Raw genomic sequence first — 19995 nt, 5'->3', positions numbered from 1 at the left:
CCTGTTCCTTCCCGCTTCCTTAGGGAAGGAAAGCATCTTGCTCCCTGGCCCTCTCCCTTTGGCTAACTTGTGAGCTGGTATACTATCAGGAGATAAGGTCGGCTCAGAGGGATGAGTCAGACTCTGAGCTGGTCTGGAACTTGAGCTTTTCTGACTTGGTGTCAGAGAGACACTGAACATGGTTTGAGATTGGTAAACTCACCTGTCTGAGGTCAGCACGGCTGCTCAGGCAGTAGCGCTGTATCCGTGAGTCCTGAAAGCTTTACTTTCCCAGGGTAATTTGCATTCCACAGGTAAGGGAGTCCAACCAGCAGAGCGAACCAGGTTAGGGAAGAACATGGTCCATTCATTTGGAAAATAACTCAGAGCAACCACTTCATGCTGAGCACCATAGGACTCCTAAGTGTGACTCAGACAGACCCTAGTTCTCAAGGACCATGTCTAAGCTGTGAGCAGCCAGCGTTAGAGAAACCAAGGAGAGAGTAAGGGAACCCAGTTTCTTCCCATCACCCTTGCCCACCTGCAGCTGACCCTGACCCCAGTGTCTAGCTGGTGCAGAGGGCCTTTGGGGCCTTGCTAAGTCCGTCCTGCAGATCGCCTGGCATTCAGCTCATGCCCACAGTCCCAAGAGAGCTGGCCAGTACAAGTTCTCCAAGGAACAGGGAAGGCTACGGTGTCCCCACTCCCTAATGCAAATGCCACCTGCTGCCCATAGAACTCAAGCCTCAGGGGCTCAGAGCAGATGCAGAGTGTCGGGCATGCTGGAGTCCGCTGAGCAGCTGCTGGTGGAGGACCTGTACAACCGTGTCAGGGAGAAGATGGATGACACCAGCCTCTACAACACCCACTGTGTGCTGGACCTGCAGCGGGCCCTGGTCCAGGACCACCAGGAGGCCCCTCGGAACGACGTGGATGAGGTCTGGCCCCATGTCTTCATAGCTGAGAAGTGAGTGTGACCATGGTGGTGGTGGTGACCTTTGTCTCCCCTCTGTTAGTGCCTGGGAGAGGTGACATTCCTTCAGCTTCTGCCCACAGCCCTCGCAGCTCCAGCCCCCAAGGCTGGCTGACCATTTGCCCTGCCCTGGCCTGGCCTGGGGAGAGACTCCCCAAACCCTCAAACAGATGCCCAGGCTCCCTGATCTAGCCTTGCCTCGTGGATGCCTCCTCTGGGCCTCCTTTCCTGACACAGACTCCTGACATCATGTCCACCATCCCTGGACATCCATAACAGCCATTGGACAGAACGGCAGGAGCTGTCCACAGTGCTTGTCTGCACGCGTGCTCACCAACACACGAAAGTGTGTGCCACACAGTGGGCGGGAAACCGGGTTACAAAAGAATACTGAATGCTCACAGATAGGTAGAGGGGTGTGTGTGTGTGTGTGTGTGTGTGTGTGTGTGTGTGTGTTCGCACGTGCGCTTTTCCATCAACAAGTTAGCAGTAGGAGTCTCTGGGAAGTGGTTTTACAAGTGGCTTTAGTTTCCTGTCTAGGTTTGTTATGAATTTTACAAGTTCCCAAGACATTTATTGTCTTTGTGATCTGAAAAAATGTTATTTTTTAATAGTTTATGAATGGTTTCCAGAACAAAAACAAAGACAACTTCCACATTCCACATATTATCCCTCCAAGCCTTACCAGTACATAATTGGTACCAGCAGGTTAATATAAGAAACTAATTTTGGCTGATCCACTGCCTGCTGAATGGATGTACTCCCAATGTAATTACCCAGGTGTCCACAAGCACAGAGGGACCCGGGCCCAGGTGGGCAGTAGGAGATAGCTGGGGACATGAGGTCTTCAGACAGGTCTCCTTCCTGTTGTGACGGGTGCCTGGGGACTGTTCCCTTGGGCAGGGACCAAATCCTGTGTTTTCACCACCAGAAGCACTTGGCCTGTGGCCCCAAGCATCCCCAGCCACCCCAGCTCACTGTCCTGTTCCTTCCTAGGCAGGCCTGTGCTCAGGGCTCTCAAATTGAGCCCTTCAAACTCAGTTGCAGCAAAAAGAGCTCAGAAACACCGGTTCTTGTTCCATCTTTTTCTTCTTTCATGGTCTTGGGCAGTTATTCATTTTTAGAATCTTTGAATGGAGTTAAAATTGTTGCCTTTGAGTTTACTGTAAGGGGAAAACGAGATGATGCATATGAGGGGATTTGGGCAATACAGTGTGTGTCATCCGTGCACAACACACCTAATGTCTTGTCTGCCAGCTTTGTGCTTGGGTGAGTGTGCATTCCCAAGGTATGGGATTTGCAACTAGAGAACCCTGGACCACCCTAAAGAGTCCTTGCACCCCAATCTCATTCCCCCCACCCTGCCCATCTAGCTCCGTCTCTTCTCTCTCTCATGCAGCAGCCAAGTCAGGCCCCTTTAAACACAGGTGTCCACAGTGCGCCCCAGTGCCTAATGCCAATGTCTCGGCTTGGCACAAGATCATGAGCCACCACACAGCTTTGTAGGTTCAAACAGCAATTCTTTATTCCCGATCTCACACCAGCCTCCACACACGCTCAGGGGAAATTCTCTTTTTCTCCCCCACAATGCACGTCCTAAATACTTTTTCTCCACGAGAACTCAGCGGGAACTCAGGCAGCAGGCACGCCCTACTCCCAGCAGCAATAATCTTTAACTAAAACTTCCCTAAAACTCCTTTTTTCTTAAACCAGGAACACCCTAAGGAGCGGGATACTTCCTCAAACCTGATCAGCTCTAAACCCGGATCCGCCTTGGTCCTTGAGCAAGGTCACCTTACATGCAATGTCAACAGCGAAATCCATTTAACATAGGGTACGCTGGCAAGGAAATTTTGAAGCGTCATTCCTACTTGACAATATCCCTCAGCACCCCAGACCTCCTGGGGAGAGGAGGAGGCACCCTGCTAGGTCTTCAGGCCCAGAGGCAGGCTCCCATCATGGTGGTCAACCTGCCCGGCTCTCCCTGCAGGTGTGCGGCTGTGAACAAGGGACGACTGAAGAGGCTGGGCATCATCCACATCCTGAATGCTGCCCACGGCACCGGTGTCTAAACTGGCCCTGAATTCTACACTGGGCTGGAGATCCATTACCTGGGCGTGGAGGTGGACGACTTCCCCGAGGTGGACATCACCCAGCACTTCTGGAAGGCTGCGGAGTTCCTCGATGAGGCCCTGCTGACCTACAGAGGTGAGGGGCTCTGCTGCTCGGGCTGTGGACTCTCCCTGGGTAGAAACAAAGGGGGTGTCACGGTTATCTGAGGGGATCTGACAACACGGTTGTTCTCTAGGAAATGGAGAAAGAACAGGATGATCACTGACCCCACAAGCAATCCCGGGGGCCTCTCGTGTGTGGGTGATTGGTGGCACCCAGGCAACAGATGGACACACTTAAGCTGGCCAAGGAGAGATGACAGGGAGGGCGGGAGGTGTGGGGTGGTGACAAGCACAAGGCAGGGACTGTCCTGTGATGGCTCCCAGGGCTGACTGGCTCCTTGGAGAGGCCATCTGGGAGGTCCTTCTGAGTCCCTGGTCCCCAGGGGAAGTGATCTGAGAGTAGCCACAGTAGAGCCTGGAGGACAGGCTGGAGCCAGGACAGTCGCCACAGAACGGCAGCCAGAGGACAGGGTCTCAGTCCAGGATTCGTTCGGCTTTTTCCACCTGGACTGGGCTGTTTCCCTGTCCCGGGGAGCTCCAGTTTTCTTCAACACAGAACAAAGATCAAAACATCTGATTCTAAAGTTGTCATGAGGGGCTGGGCTGGGCCTCAGAGGGAGAGCACTCGCCTAGCATGTTCGAGGCCCTAAAATAAAGACGCTGTGTCCAGATAAAAAATAAGTACTAAAAAAAAAATTTAAAAAAATAAAGTTACCATGAGGGATAAAAATCTTTAATGCATATCAGGGTTTATTTAGCACAACACCCAGCTCTTGGTGAATGCCTGAACGTCATGCCATTATTGTAATAAACCATGTGGCATTCCTGGGAAGGGCATTTCCTATCATCACCAACATCAGAGATAGGTCACATCTAATGGGACATGCACACACGTCACGTGTGTGTCATAAATACACACACGCACACACACGTAATGCTTAAAATTCTCCTACTTTAAAAAACATGAGCCTTTGGACAGATTGGGGTTGCTGGCATCTGTCCAGGGTCTGTGGGAGGGGACCTGTTCCTTCCACTAGACCTGAGAGCAAGGCCAACCTCCCTGTGGAGAGGGAGCCAAGAGTGTAAGACACAGGGTGGGTGGCAGGTCCCCACAGCATCCAGAGCAAAAGAGGCTTCAACTCATTTTGGGGGCCACCGAGGCACCACGAGAGCCTGTGAGGAGGCGGAGGGAGGATGTTGCATTGGGTGCAGGAGCTGCGGCTCCAGGAGGAAGCTCCTTGCTGTGTCTATGAGGGGCCAGCCCACATTGAACACCCACGTTGGTGTCAGCAGGCGTGCACCCAGTCTGCTGGTGAGGTGACCTCTCCTGCCAGGTTTCTGTTCTTACGACTAAAAGGCTCAGGTGTCACTCCAGTTGCACTGGGCTGACTGGGCTGTGCAAGAGACAAGAGACCCAAATACCTTTTTCTTTGGGGTCGCGGTGACAGCTCCTCTGAACTTAAGGGTCCACAGGAAGAGAGAGAGCGAGAGCATGCGCTGACCCCTTTTATTGAGGAGAAGCTACTCAAATGAGGCAAGGGGTCAGGCTTCAGGGGGCTGAAATGATGTCCACTATTCATGATGTCCACTATCATCAGGTTGACTGACACCTGGGTAGGCCACACACCAAGGGCACAGTAAGAGAAGGGGACACACACAAGGCACTTCCATGGAATATTCTATCCTAAACAGGGCAAGGGGTTATATTACAAAGGAACAGGTGAGCGTAGCTCCACCCATAGGGCTGTAGGAAGTCACACCCGTTCATGACACATTTCTGTGACTGAGCGCCTCAGCACTCAGCAGGGAGTGTGACTCAGTCACGTGCAAAGTTGGCCTCCCACAGTCTCCTGTCCCTCAAGCCTTGCTCTTGAGCGGGAGCAGAGGGCCATACCCTGACTCTGGCTGCTGCCTGTAGGGTAGGTCTCACATGCATACGCCCCTACCCTAGAGCCTTCTTCCTGTGGCTTCCTCTGCTCTTAGATGCTTGGACATTAGCTGCTAACAAGGAGGAGGGTGGAAAGGGACACCCCCGACCCCTCAGGACAGTGCTGTTATCCACATCTAACTGTCCTGGAAGCTGAGACCCACTGGCAGTCTGGTGACTTTGCCAGATGTAACAATCAAGATGCCCTTGGTTGCTGGTAACAGAAAACCACCCCAAAGCCTTCACAGCAGCAGAGGCCTTCAATAGGAGGCCACAGGAGGATCCAGAGACCACAGGAGTGTGGCACCGAGTGGCTAGGAGCAAGGACAGGCAGGGCACTTTTGGTCCCACCCTTCCTCGCTTCCCTGGGTGGCAAACAAAGGCTTGGCATTAGCCGATCACCTGACTCTGCCCATCGCCATGGGCTTCTACCCACCAGCAGTCCCTCAGGCCACCCTGGCTCCTCGGACGGACCCCAGGGTACAGTAGGCCCAGAGACACACGGAACCTGCAGCCTCGTCTGAGTGGGATCTGATGCCCATATAGGAGGACTGGGTGGTCACGTGCAGGAATGCATTGGCAAGTCCTTGGTCCTGCCAGATGGCCCAGGGAGGGACCGTGGAGCCCTGGGCTGGAGTAGGAGGGGCAGTGGCCTGAACCCCTGAACTCTGCTGTCCTGTGTCCCTCAGTGGGTACCAGATATTGGCAACAGACCCTGCAGCATCGCTGAGCCTCAGGGCCCATCTCATCTCTGACCCCTTGTGTGACAAAGGCATGGCCTTGGCTGGCAGGGAGACAGAATAAGGAGACTCGCCTCCCATCTCATCTAATCAGGGCTCTCAGCCGACGCTAAAGGTCCCCCAAGACTGTGGGCAGACAGACGGTGACGGCCAGGAAGTAGGTCTCCAGGAGTCTGGTCTGCACTATAAGCCAGCACTAGAGCGGTGGTGTAGACCCCAAGGCCATCCCGTTCAGGGCAGAGGGGAAGCACAAGGGAGGGGCAGATGACTGACGTGCTGAATGGCAGGGTCACGACTGGACTAGCCCCGCAGACTTACTAGCAGGTCACAGCTGCCGCAGTACTGGAAGGAATCTGTGAGATGCCATGAGATAAGGAAGACAGACTTGGAATTTTTTTTGTTTTATAGATTTCAGTTGATATAGAAGACGACTTGAGCATATTGTGTGACATGCCCACCCACACAGACCACAGACCCCGGCACGTGGTGCTGTGGTTCAGGTTGGTCTGAGTGTTGCCCAGCACTTCCAATATTGGAATTTAATCATCCCATTGTGAGGTGTTAAGAAGGTGGGAACTTAATCAGAGTATGGTGTTCAGAGACCTTTGTGAAGGATGAGGTTTGGATGTAGGCATTAGGGTGGAGCCTCATGATTGAATCCTGGAAACGTTTGAAGAAGGGGGTAAGATGAAGGCAGACATATATGCATGCTCCCTGCCTCTTATTCTGTAAGGCTCTGCACTGCCTTGGGACTCTGCCAGCAGGAAGGCAATCACCAGATGAGGCTCCTGGATGTCGCACTTACAGAACCATAAGCCCAAATAAACTATTTTTCTTTGTAAAGTAGCCTGCCTCAGGTATTTCATTATAGTAATGGACAGCTGACTAGTACAGAATGCATGAACGAAGGCTATGTTCTTAGAGTGAGAGTGGTGAGGGTTCCACCTACAGTATGCCATTCAGTCAAACATGACATGTTTGGCTCCATCCTAGACTCAAACTCCTCAGTGACCAACTGATAAGTTTAACTCTTAACCTGGAGGAGAGTGTCTAGAATAGCATGGAAATATGAAAAAGAAAGTTTGAATATTGATTGAAAGACATAATAGCCAGGAAAAAAAATCCTTAGTGAAGAATATGATAGTGATCCTCTCGAGGAATTTTGCACATAGGTCGTGATCATATGGATGTATTCATTCTTGAATGCAGAATGTCAGAATAGGAGCGCTGACTGCTGTTGCATTGTTATGCTTTGCCCTAGATAGGAAAGAACTGCCAAGACTCGAGTGATCCCACATGAAGGGGGCCATGTCCACCTGATTCTGTGAGCCAGTGAGCTCCAAATCGCAGGAAGTATCCTGCAGAGGCTGGTGGTGGCCAGCTAGCATGAGGACACTGTACACGGCAATCCCAAGCTCTGACTGACTGGAGGTGCTCTTCAACCCTGGGATCTGCTGTGATTCGGGGACTCAGGCGATGATAAACACCAGCTCCAAGCACTGGGTCCAGCACCCCGAACAGCACTTCAGAGAAGCAGGACCGGGCAGCTGCCATGGTGGCATCACGTCTCTGTGTGTTCTATTTGCAGGGAAAGTCCTGGTCAGCAGCGAAATGGGCATCAGCCAGTAGGCAGTGCTGGTGGCGCCTACCTGATGATCTTCCACAACATGGCCATCCTGGAGGCTGTGATGACCGTGAGCAGGAAGCGGGCCATCTATCCCAACGACGGCTTCCTGAAGCAGCTGCGGGAGCTCAACGAGCAGCTGATGGAGGAGAGAGAGGAGGACTGCAGCCCAGAGTGAGCCAGCGAGAGCCAGGAGGCCCGGGGCACCCTTGGGGCGCGAGCGCAGCTGACTGTGGAGGAGGAGGACGAGGCCACCAGCCACCTCAGCGGCTGCTCCCTGGGGAAGGCCAGCCAGGCCTCCGAGCCCCTCATCCTCATTGACCAGGAGGAGGAGGAGAAGCTGTACGAGGAGTGGAAGAAGGGCCAGGGCCTCTCAGCGGGCAGCGAGGCCGGGGGTGGACAGTGTCCAGGGCCGGCCTCTTCGCGCCAGGCCAGCCAGGAGCAGGAGCAGGAGCTCGAGGACCAGGGCGTGGAGAGGATCATCCAGGAGTGGCAGAGCCGGAAAGAGAGGTACCACACCCAGGGCCACCAGTGGTGGGCCCTGGAGGAGGAGGACAAGGAGGTCGAGGAGGAGGAGGGCAAGTCCGCGCGGAGGCTCAGGAGGACGCGGAGCCAGAGCAGCGTCTCCGAGAGCGAGAGCATGCTCAGCCGGGAGGCGTGCTCCTGCGGCAGCTGGAGCTCGGTGGCCCCAGCCCAGGCACCTGGCGCCGCTCGGACTTGATGTCCACCGAGTGCACGTGGGACCTGTGGAACGAGAGGCTGCAGGACATCGAGAGGGAGGCCGTGCGGGAGTTCCGCTCCAGGAGCAGGAGGGAGGAGGAGGACGGGCGCTCAGAGGCCGGGAGCGCGGTGCCCGAGAATGACCAGCAGAGCGTGTGCTCCGAGGCCAGCTCCTTTTACAACTTCTGCAGCAGGAACAAGGACAAGCTTACTGCCCTGGAGAGGTGGAAGATCAAGAGAATCCAGTTTGGATTTCACAAGAAAGACCTAGGGGCAGGAGAGGACAGTGGTGAGGCGCAGGGCCCGGAGGATACCCCCGGGTAGAGGAACCCCCCCGGATGTCAACCTGATGGCCTACCAGACCTGGAAGCTGAAGCACCAGAAGAAGGTGGGCAGCGAGAACAAGGAGGAGGTGATGGAGCTGGGCAAGGCGGAGGATGCCGTCCTGGCCAAAAAAAGACAGCGGAGGCTGGAGCTGCTGGAGAGGAGTCGGTGGACGCTGGAGGAGAGCCAGTCCATGGCCAGCTGGGAGGTGGATGGCTCCGTGGCTAGCAGGAGCATCCCCTGTCCGCCTTCTGCTCTGCAGCCTGCTCTGTCAGTGCTAATGGGGACACAGGTCAGTACTGAGTGCCCAGAGCCACCACTCCCACCTGTCCCAGGCCACCAGCAGCATTGGGGGATGCTCAGCCACCAACCCCAGCACTCCCCTGCCCAGCCTGCCAGTGAGGCCTGGAGACACCATTTCCATTGCCAGCATCCATACTGGATTGCCAGCGTGGTCAGTGAGACCCTGGCTCAGAAGCAGGGTGAAATGCTGCTGCTGTCTCGCTCACTGACGGTGGCAAGCATGAGGGTAGGGCCAGACACCAGCTGCCTGGGGGATGGCCAAGTCTCCATGCTCAGTGGACAGAGCAGCTCCCTTCTGGGTGACTGCCTGCTGTGTCAGAGCCAGGCAAGGCCCAGCTCCAACTCCCAGTCCGTGCTGTCCTCCAGCACTTCACTGATCTCCAGGGCCAAAGGGGCTGGGAGCAGGGTGAGGGAGACCAGCAAGCCCATCTACAGCCTCTTTGCTGACAATGTGGACCTAAAGGAGCTCTGCCACAAGGAGAGGGAGATGCAGATGGAGCTGAGGGAGAAGATGTCCAAGTACAAAATGGAGAAGCTGGCCTCCGACAACAAACGCAGCTCCCTGTTCAAGAAGAAGAAGGTCAAGGAAGAGGATGATGGTGCCAGTGATAGGGATGGGGACACAGACAGTGCCATCAGGAGCTTCCAACTCTCTTCCCGCAGTAACTCCCAAAAGCCTGAAACAGACACCTCCTCCTCCCTGGTGGTCTCTGACCACTGTAGGAGAGGCAGCAGAGGAGATGGACAGCAGCATCAATAAGTGGCTCAGTGGCCTCAGGACCGAGGAAGACTCTCCTCCCCAGAGTGACTGGTCTGGCAGCTCCAGGGATAGGTACATCAGATCTTCCCTGCACCGGGAAACCGAGTCCAAATCCTGCAGTTACAAGTTCTCCAAATCCCGGTCAGAGGAGCAGGACGCCTCCTCCTACCACGACGCGGACGGCAGCTCTGTGAGGAGTACTTCCTGTTTCTCCTCGTCCTCCACCAGGGAGGGCAGAGAGACCCACAAGTTCTCCAGGTCCACATTCAGTGAGACCTCCAGCTCCAGAGAGGAGATCCCGGAGCCTTACACCTTCTGCCGGACCCCTGAGCCCTCCGAAGGGGAAGAGTCCCCAGAGCCATGGCTCCGGGACTGGGCTAGGCCCAGGGACTGGGAGGACATGGAAGAGTCATCCAAGTCGGACTTCTCTGAGTTTGGAGCCAAGAGGAAATTCACCCAGAGCTTCATGAGGTCTGAAGAGGAAGGCGAGAAAGAGAGGACAGAAACAGAGAGGAGGGAAGGTTTGCCTCTGGGCAGAGGAGCCAGTATCGGAGAAGCACAGACAGAGAGGAAGAGGAGGAGATGGACGATGAAGCCATCATCGCTGCTTGGAGACACTGGCAAGAGGAGACCAGGACTAAGCTGCAGAGGAGGAGGGAGGACTGAACAGGGCCTGGGCCACCTGCCACTCAGCGGAGCACAGGGCTCAGGCACACCCTGCCACCACCCCTCAGGGGCCGAGGATGCAGAGAGGATCTCTCCAACAGGCAGAGTGGCAGTGCCCAAGTGGAACGACACCGGGGTGCAGGGTGGGAGGAGAGGAGCCATGCTGGGCCAGCTCGGGCCGTTTTCTGTCATCCAGGGCCCTCTGTGCTTTGGTGCTTATGTGTTCGATAGTGTGTGTCCTGGACTGGAGAGGAGAGCGTGAAAGGAATTGCAGTTTGTTGGAGACTCCAGTGTACATCCAGAAGGCCATAAGGCAGGACTTGCTTCTGTTCAAGTGGTTTCATAACAAGTCCCAGGAAATCTGTCAGCAATGCCCAGCTCTGTTTAATATCTTGGATCTCCATTAAATTGGTTTGTTGTGAAATCTTCCTTCTGCACTCTGGTCACTTTAGCTCTTTAGATGTTAGGGGAAACTCACTTCAGAAGTCATGGTGGGTTTTTATGGGCCAGCCTCACCTTGCTTCACAAAATCTGTGCCTCCAGGCAATGCCACCACCGTCTCATTGTTATATAATAAAGGAAGATGTGGTGCAGGATGGAGGGCAGCTGAGAGGCCATTTCAGGACCCACCCCCACCTCGCCCGGGAGCAACAGAAGGAACTAAAGAAAGAGTGAGGTTAGTGTGTGAGCGGCAAGGTCTGGGGTACAGAGAGGGTCCCTTGGAATGACAGGAACACAAAACCAGCCGGAGGGAGACCAGAAAAGCCCAACAGTACCAGGTGGAGGTGAGTTTTTATAAAACCTCGCGGCCATCCTTGCTTTCATTTCTTGAAGGCTGATTGGATAATGAGAGTGTACTTGGTCCTTCCTTACCCTGTGGGTGGGCTGAGCTGGCGAGAAGTCTTTACCCTTGTCACCAAGACATTTCTGCCTCCAAGACACAGGTTGGCTTGCTGGAGCAAGCAGAGGACTTTGAACACCTTACAACCTCCACTGGTGGGCTGCTCTCCAGAGCTGCTGTGGGGCCGCAGACCCTGGCCAGATTTGAACAGGCCTGTGCCATGCAGGGGTCTGAGATGTCTTGAGTAACCATGAATCCCAGCCCAGGGACGCAGCTAGCCATGACTTGATTATCGAGAGGGCAAGAGTAAGGAGGAATACACCAGTGGGTAAACAGTAACTGGTGATCCTGGGATCCCTTTCTCTAACCTGAGCTGCCCGGGACATGGAGATGAGGCAGCCTTTATGCATGGATTGGCTCAGCATCACATGCCTCATGGCTTCAAAGATGAAAATGCTAAGGCGAAGGGTGCCAGCACGATGCCTGATCCCTGAATGACACACAGCTGCTGTCGGAGCGGCTGAGTTCATTTTCTGCCTCCCCCTCCCTGTCCCTGCAGCTCAGTTGCTGCGGCCCCATCTCCCCTCATGATGGACAGGAGCTTGGCAGGGCGGGCCAGGGGGCTCAGTCTTTATCCCATTCCCCCCATTCCCCCCTTTCCTTCTCCCTGTTCACCGTGGCTTCAGTGGGCTCCCCTGGGCCTGTGTACTCCCACTGTGTACAAAGGTGCCCTTCTGGAACCATCTGCACCAAGAGGCTGCTCCCACGGGCCCTGGGCCTCCAGGAGCTCCGGGCTTCCTCTCCTTCGTGCTGTGGGGAGGCTTCTGACCCAGGCATGAGCAGCTGGGCACCCACAGAAGGAGCATCTTCTGAAGGGAGGACTGAGGATCTCACTGGATGGGCCCTGTGCCGTCTCCACGGAGCCAGTTAACCCAGGTGTCTGCCCAGGCCTCATTTTTAACATCACTCACACAACACACAGATGGGTCCCCGTCATGTCAAGGTAGAGCAGAATTCTCACAACTCACTCCTGGTCCATTCCAACTTCCTTCTCTGAATGTGGACCAAGCAGTTGAGGTGTGTGGAGCTGAAGAGTTGCCAGCCTTCCTCCATCCGGGATGTGCACTGCCCACTTGGGTAGAGATTTCAGGCTATAAGGGCACCTGTAGACCATCTTGGCTTACTAGCAGAAGAAGCCAGAGAGGTCCTTTGCTGGCCTTGCTGGGGACCCTGCCGCCCAGGGTATCTGTCTGAGAATTCAAGACTCTGGATTCGGCTTATTCCTGGAGTCGAGTTTATTTTTGGAAACCACAACAATAACAATTGTATCTGATTTATGATGAACTTGAGGAAATATCTGGGATTGAACTGTTAGACTCCCAAGTGTGACTTCTGTATCATACCTAACCGAGGGTGACAGTGGCAGTCCCGCGTGCTGTCTGCCTGTTGGTAAAAGCCCCACAGGAAGAAGCGGGCACATCCACAGTGGTGACTGAGGAGAGCTCCAGGTTGGACGTTTGCAGAGCACCAGAGGAAAGGGGTCAGAGGGAGAGAGTGGCCCCACCCTCGTGCTGAGGGACAAAGTGAGGAAGTTGTTTCCAGAGCCCCACAAGAGCCATGACCAATGGAGAGGGGCCCCTGACCACCTGGAGGTCAGGGAAATAAATGTCCCAACCCCTGTCCCCCCATTGTGGTCTCATGTAGTAGCACCCACCATCAAACCTGACTGAAGGCAGTAAGTGGAGGAGTCTGAGGGACAAAATGTGGGTCTGGAGAGGCCGCGCCACTGAACTGAGAGGAAAGAACATCACGCAGCCCTTTCCAAGGACGTGTCTTGGATGAGGGAGACGCTCTGCACTGAACACAAAACCCACCCGCCCTAAGATCAGCACTTGGCACCGAGTTTCAGCTACATGGAATCAACTTTTGGAGACGCTGAGTTTGTTTTACAAGAAAACAAATAAGGAGAACAAATCTGAAGTTTGGCCTCTACCCTCTCCTAAGGTACTAGAGCTCACTAGGAGAAAACTCCCCACTTCCTGGCTGTGAAAGGGTTTGGGAGACCCGAAGGCATCTTGTGCACCCAGGGCTGGGCTCCACCTCTTGGCCAGGAGGGGCAGCTCCCTCAGGAACCCCAGAGACACAGAGGGCTGGGGACGGAGTCACAGAACTCCAGCCTCTCCTACCCTGGCGACTGCCTGCCTCCCACCCGCAAATCCCTGCGTCAGTCAGCCTGTGACAGTGTTGATAACAGGGTGGGGAGAACCTGCTTTTAGTGTTTGAAATGTCACCAGAATAGAGAGTGAGGGTTTCTCTGGGCTCCCTGAGGCGGACCCCTGGAGAGTCATTAACCAATGACAACTGAAGAACAAATTCGTGCTACCATCTGTCTTAAAGCATGTGTAGAGCTGCCTTGTGAGAAGCACCCTGAGTGCCACACCTGTCCCTTAGGGTTGTCTGCTCTGCTGCTACCAAGAGAACACCATATGAAGCCATGGAGAGTGGACAGTCTCAAGTTCGGGAAAGGCTCAAGTCCCTCACAAGAAGTAGCTAGGTGCCGTGGTGGTGGTGCAGGCCTGTGTCCCAGCTACTTTGGAGCCACAGCAGGAGGATGGCAAGTTCCAAGCCAGTCCCAGCAACCTAGTGAGACCCTGTCTCAAAATACAAATTCAAAAGGGCTGGAGGTAGTTCAGCCCTAGAGCGGCTCCCAGAACCAGCAACAGCAACAACAAAAGAGTTGTCAAGCGAATCAGAAGAGCCCGGCCAGGTCTCCCACCTCCTCACTCCCACCTGCACCTGGGCCAGCCGGATGGCTCCTCCACGCATCCACTCCCTTTATTCTGCCACCACCCCCCAAAACCAGGCCTCTTCCCCACCCCTGGCGTTTGCAGTGGACTTATAAACTAGTTCCACCTCACCACCCCTTCCTTATCTCAGGACCCAATTAATCTCCCCACAGCTCACAATTCTGTTTCTGTTTACTACTGTTTGTATGGACTCTGAGGGCTCCCGACCCGGGAGTCTTAAGTTCCTGTGCATGGCCGTCATCCGTCCCCCTCTGGCTGCATGTGGGCCACATCTGGAGCACTTTCAGCTGTCCCTCTGTGTGGCACTGCCCTGTTTACCTGCTTGGGTGCTGCCCTACAAGTCCTTCTAGCAGCAGCCCACACTTAAATCCTCCCAGCCACTGGGCCACACAGTCTCCTCCTCCTCCAACGTCACACAGCACTCTGTGCCTGACTCTGGGCTCACCCCAGTCTGCTTTTCTTCATAGGCATCTGGTACTTCAACTTTCCTAACTTTCACCATGTCTGTGGTGCTACAATTAAGTAAGATTATTTTAATGTGCCGAGGCCGTCCATAGCATGCAGGAGAATTTAGTGGTTCCACGTTGCTCCATATAATTCTATAACAATGATCAGTTATAATTATTATTATAGACATGGTGTGGTAAGTAGTTAAGAATACAGCTTTGTGATCTAATTGAAAAACTGCCAACACTTATACAAAGTGTTTACCGAGTTCCAGGCACTACACTGAGAGCTTTAGCATGGATTATCCACTTTGTGTCTACTGTTATCAACTTGATCTCTCCCCAATCCTACCCTTGGTTATTATTAATTTTTGAAGCACATGATGTACAAACACCGTGCCAGCCACTGGAAATTCAGCAGAAATCAAGGCAGATCAAAAATGGCCTCAGCGAGCTGGCTGTCCTGTTACAGGAAACAGTGGACAAACAGGCCTTTCGAGATCTAGAACACTGTTCATGTCTGTCGGCCTTTGCATCGTGTCTGCCCCCACTAGCAGGGAAGCTCCCAGGGAAAGGGTTATTCTGGGCTGCATTTCCCACAACTTGATACCAAGTCTTCTCTGGATGAAGACAGAAAATGCTCTGAAGGAAGTGACGGGGACAGGCATGGGGTGGCGTGGCTTTAGGCAGGTGACATGAAACCTGGACCGGTCAGGCCAGGGCTCAGGGGAAAGATTGCTCCCCTTGGGCAACCCCTGGGGACCATGGGGCTCTGGAAGGAGGGATGATGAACTACCTGGGCCACAGGGCTACTCCACGCCCAGCCTGAGGGAGTCCCCTGGAGTCTGACTTCAGGCCACGCACCTCAAAGGGCAGGCAGCCTCTGAGGGTGCTTGGGAGGGTGCCTGTGCATCTAACCGAAAACATGGGTAAGGGTCCGCTGGCTGATTCAGCAAGGATCCTGGGGCCCGAAGGAGGCAGCTTGTCTCTGCTGAGGCTCAGAGTGCCTGTCCATCCGTCCTTCCTTCCTTCTCTCTCTGACTTGCTCGCTCTCTTTCTTCCCTATGGGTGAGCAAGACGGTTAAGTGTAATGTGAAGAGAATGTCACAGGATTCACAGTTGGAGGGGACTCCAGGAGGGACTCAAGTCCAGGGTGGAGTGGTTCAGCCACCTGCTCGGGAGAATAGCTGCTTCTGCTCACTGCGCTGGCCATGGAGCCAGCACTCCTGGAAGCCTCACTGTCCGGGCCCGGGGATGCTGCGAGCTCTCCAGCACAGCCTGTCTTGACCCATGTCCTGCTCTCCAAGGCAGAGCAGAGACAGGGAGGAGGAGGAGACAGGGGAAGGAGTGTGGCTCCAGAGGCCATTGGTAACAACTGTCCTGCCCTGCTCTGGGTCTTTCACCCAGAGCACTGCCAAGGGCCTCTGGAGGAACCAAGCCTTCCTCACAGGAACCCAGAGGGACTAAAAGCCCATTCACAGGCAGAAGGGCAGATAGCAGGCAGGACTCTCTGCCTTTTGTGGGACATTGAGACCAGGTAGATCATTTCAAAGACAATGCCAGTAATGTCCTGTACCCAACCCCAGGGGCCCCAGAGAAGGGGCACAGCAAGAGAGACTGTCCTGGCACTTCCTTCGGGGATGCCATCTGAAAAGCCCAGTGACGACCACGTGGTCAGATTCACTCAGCTCCACTGCCCAGCATGGCAAGGCTGTGACACGGGTTACTATCCCACCTTACAGATGGAAGGCTCCGATGAGAGGGGTGCTGTGCGCTGTGTCCCCCAGATTTGTATACTGAGAGCAAATCCCCAGTGCAGTAGTCAGTAGCACCCAGAGGCAGGTCCTCCACAGGAGAGCAGGCCCTGAGGACCTGTCCTTGTGGATGGGATCATTACCCGTGGAATGGTGCTTGCTCCCCATCCAGCCTCGCCCTGCTGCATCCTCCGTGAAAGGGAGAGTCCTCCCCAGACGCAGAATCTGCTGGCTCCTGGGTCACAGCCCCGGGAGCTGTGAGCAGCACAGGCTATTGTTTATAAATTACCCAGTCTACATGGTTTTGTTACAGCAGCACGAAGGGACTGGCAAGGGCTGAAGTCATGTCCCCAGGATCACACAGGAGGGGGACGGCAAGAATCTGAGCCTAGACGTATCTGACTTTAAAACCACTTTTCTACCACACCATTTTGCCCAGGGAGAGGTTAACACTGTGATTGTAGAGAAATCTGGATGTGGAGGCAGGGCTGGGGCCGGTTGGCCACTCAGGAGACTCGGTCCCCGAACAAAGCACGACTGGCCTTCCTCCCAGCAGCATGCAGCCAACTCACTAATAAACAGCGCAGCACGGGAAGATGACAAGCCCGCAGCCCCAGGGACTGCTCCAAACAGGAGCTGTACTTAGAGACGGGATGTTCAAAGAGGTTAAGATTTCCATCTGCACATCTGCACTCTCTTCCCCGCTCCCGGGAGAGAAGCTCTCATCGCGGGGAGTCACCATATTTGCGCGTCTTTCAGACAGCTCTCTCTCTTTTAAAGCTGCCAGCACAGGTGCAAGGTAGCTCTCCATCCATTACAAAGGCTGCCGTGGGCAGCAGGGAGTAGGAGGGGCTTCAGCAGGGCTGACACAGGACACAGATGTTCTCTGTGTGTGTGTGTGTGTGTGCGTGTGTGTATAGACAAAGAGAATTTCTATACATAGCTATTTAAGAGGATGAATAAACCTGAGTATTTTGCAAACTATGTATAAACATAATTTTCAAATGTAATCTCTTTTCAGATTAAAATTGCATATTTTCTAAGCTTTTATATTGAAATTTTAAAAAGATTATGGAGATAATTAAATATTATTACTTGTGTGTCTGAGAAGCATATCTTGCTCAATAATAGTTTTTTTTGTGAGTTGCTGTCCTAGCTGTTTGTTGAAGATACAGTAATTGAAGAGTGTCCACTAGCCTAAGCACCAGGGGCCAGGACAATACTGTTACTTCCCTTTACTCCTCTTTTACCTTTCAAAGAACATTAACTAAACACAAAATCACCAAATCCCCATTTTACTAAACTTTTTGTAAGTCATACAGAAAATACATTCAGAAAAACATGTCAATTTTTTTCCAAAATATGTCATTTTGTAAGCATTGTAAATGTTGCACACAGTTCTTTGCTTTTATCATCTAGACTTATTCCTCAACACACTTCAGAAATATTTTTTTGGAAGGACCTAAAAGTCTCAGTGGCATTGTTCAGCTGCCTGCCCTGATGATTTCTTTTATGATTCTCATGAATCTCCCCTTTTAATTTCCACCTTAGCTATTCATATTCTTATTCTGAATATTGTTTAGACAGTTTGAAATAACTTAAATGATTTTTCCTTCAGTTTTTCCCCTTTCCTTTAAATTATGTATGCATTGCATACCTGTATCACAACACTCAAGGGTTTTTTTGTTTGTTTTTTAGAAAGAGTCTCACTGTGTTGCCCACACTGGCCTTAAACTCTTAGGCTCCTGCCTTAGCCTTCCCAGTAGGTGGTACACATAACTATGCCCAGCTCACAACAGTGTTCTTAAGGGCATGTCAGTTAAAAAAAAAAAAAGAACAATAAAAACACACTTCTATGTAACTTATTGTTAAAGAAATCCTAGATTCCTCAGCAAGGAGTTTGTGAAAGGTCTATTTCAGAATGACTATGCCCTACTTCACTTTACTTTTCACAGCCATCCCTCTGCTTTCAGTTGGGGATTTTAAGTAATTGAACCATGACAATTTTCCAAACTCTTTGATTTGGAAATCCTCCCTAGTATTTGGGACTGGATTCCTAATATAGATCTTGTTCTTTTCCTTTAGGACATAAAAGGAACTTATTTTGCTGAAGCTTACAGATTGAATGTCTCTCTTTTTAATATAGTGATTTGGAATATGTTTTATCACACATAATAGAACATGAGCATATTAAAAGCAAGGACTGTGCCCTATCACATCTGCTTTATAGCTTATTTTATAAAACAGATTGACTGTAAAATTTGCACCATTCATCACAAATACTAATTTTGTTAATATTGCCTACATTTTTATACAAGTCAGAATTGAGCTTAAATCAGAATTAAATTAGACCATTGTGCTATCTTTCAGATATCTTTTAGTAAATTTCAGGCTTTATGAGAAGATGGTTGGAAGGGAAGATGTCAAAACTCCCTTTTCATTGCCCTCCCCCTTTTTAATTTTCTGTTTTCTTTTTTTAAAGTTAGTATTTTGTGGCTAGAGTTGTAGCTCAGTGGTAGAGTGCTTGCTTGCCCAGCATGTGTGAGGCACTGGGTTCAATCCTCAGCACCACATAAAAACAAATTAATAAAATAAAGGTATTATGTCCATCTACAGCTAAAAAAAGCTATTTTTAAAAATAAATAGTCAATATTTTAATATACAGATAACAAAGATAGTACATATAAATGGGGTAACATGTTTTGATACATGTATATATTGTGTTATATTTAAATCCAGTTAACATTTTCTACTCACGTATCATTTCTTATGTTTAAAAACTTACAATTTTTTTCTTTTTTCTTTTGAAATGTAGGATGCATTTATTTATCCCCCCACCCACCCCTACTGGCTCCAACCCCTGGTAACTACCATTATACTTTTAACTTCTATGAAATCAGCTTTTTTGTATTCCACATGAATAAGATTTTGTAGGTCTTGTCTCTGTGCCTGGCTTGCTTCATTAATATAATGATCTTGTTCCATCGTGTTGTTGCAAAGGATAGGATTTTTTTATTTTTATGACTGAATAGTATTCCATTGTGTATATATAACACTTTTTTTATCCACTTATCAGTTGATGGACTCTTAGGTTTCCATTTCTTGGCTAATTAGAATAGTGCTGCTATGAATATGGGAGTGCAGGTGTCTCTGCAGCTTACTGATTTCCTTTCCTTTGGCCATATATCCTGGAGTGGAATTGTTGGATCATATCATAGTTCAATTTTTAATCTTTTGAGGAACCTCTACACTGCTTTCCATAATGGCTATCTTTGTTGCCCTTTAAATCATATCTAGACCTATCACCAAACGAAACTTGATTTAGAATTGGTTGTGGCATATTAGTTTAGAAGAGAATATATACTCATCTCTCTCCCACTTCTCAGCCCTTTGTCTTCTGATTCTCTTCTCTAAAATCTGCAAGGTGCTAGAAAAGGAATAATAATTTATTTAAAGAAGTATAGATTTCTTTTGTAAATTTTTTAAATTGTTGATGGACACTATATCTTTGTTTTATTTTTTTTTATGTGGTACTGAGGATCGAGCCCAGTGCCTCACACATGTGAGGCAAGTGTTCAACCACTGAGCTAAAATCCCAGTCCCTATAGATCTCTTATAAATAAAAATTCTTGATTTTAGTAACCGACAGTTAAAATTATCTTGGGATTTATAGCATTTTTTTCCCTACAGAAAACCATAGGCAAAATTGCAACATGCTTGGAATTGCGAAGCGCAGTTTTACAGGTAAATTGATTTTTTAAAATGAATTATTCTAAATTGTTCTGATAAGATATTAGACATTCATGCCCAAAGAAATATTATCTCAGAAGGGTTTTATAACAATTGGAATTGATCAGTTGAACTCACACTTAAATGATTTAGTTCATACTTTGTACACGGTAGAAATAAAAGATATGATTCTAATTTTTTCTGTTTCTATTAGCTTGAATATTCCAA

At 51.2% G+C, this 19995-nt stretch overlaps 1 protein-coding gene and 1 pseudogene across 1 annotated transcript in view; both read left to right on the top strand.

Moving 5' to 3' along the window:
• The first annotated feature begins 758 nt into the window (after window positions 1-758).
• LOC144373684 (serine/threonine/tyrosine-interacting-like protein 2) lies at window positions 759-10614 on the top strand (annotated as a pseudogene).
• Window positions 10615-15840: 5226 nt separating this feature from the next.
• LOC144373716 (axin interactor, dorsalization-associated protein-like) overlaps window positions 15841-19995 on the top strand; it is a 74039-nt gene continuing 69884 nt past the window's right edge. Inside the window, exons 1-2 of the mRNA XM_078036735.1 lie at window positions 15841-16053; window positions 19729-19782. Coding sequence (XP_077892861.1) covers window positions 15841-16053; window positions 19729-19782 — 267 coding nt within the window. The remainder of the gene's footprint in view (window positions 16054-19728; window positions 19783-19995) is intronic.

Source organism: Ictidomys tridecemlineatus, unplaced genomic scaffold, assembly GCF_052094955.1.
Source record: "Ictidomys tridecemlineatus isolate mIctTri1 unplaced genomic scaffold, mIctTri1.hap1 Scaffold_46, whole genome shotgun sequence".
NCBI classification, from domain to species: Eukaryota; Metazoa; Chordata; class Mammalia; order Rodentia; family Sciuridae; genus Ictidomys; species Ictidomys tridecemlineatus.
The sequence above is the reverse complement of the archived record's forward strand: the minus strand, read 5'-3'. Positions and strand labels throughout refer to the sequence as shown.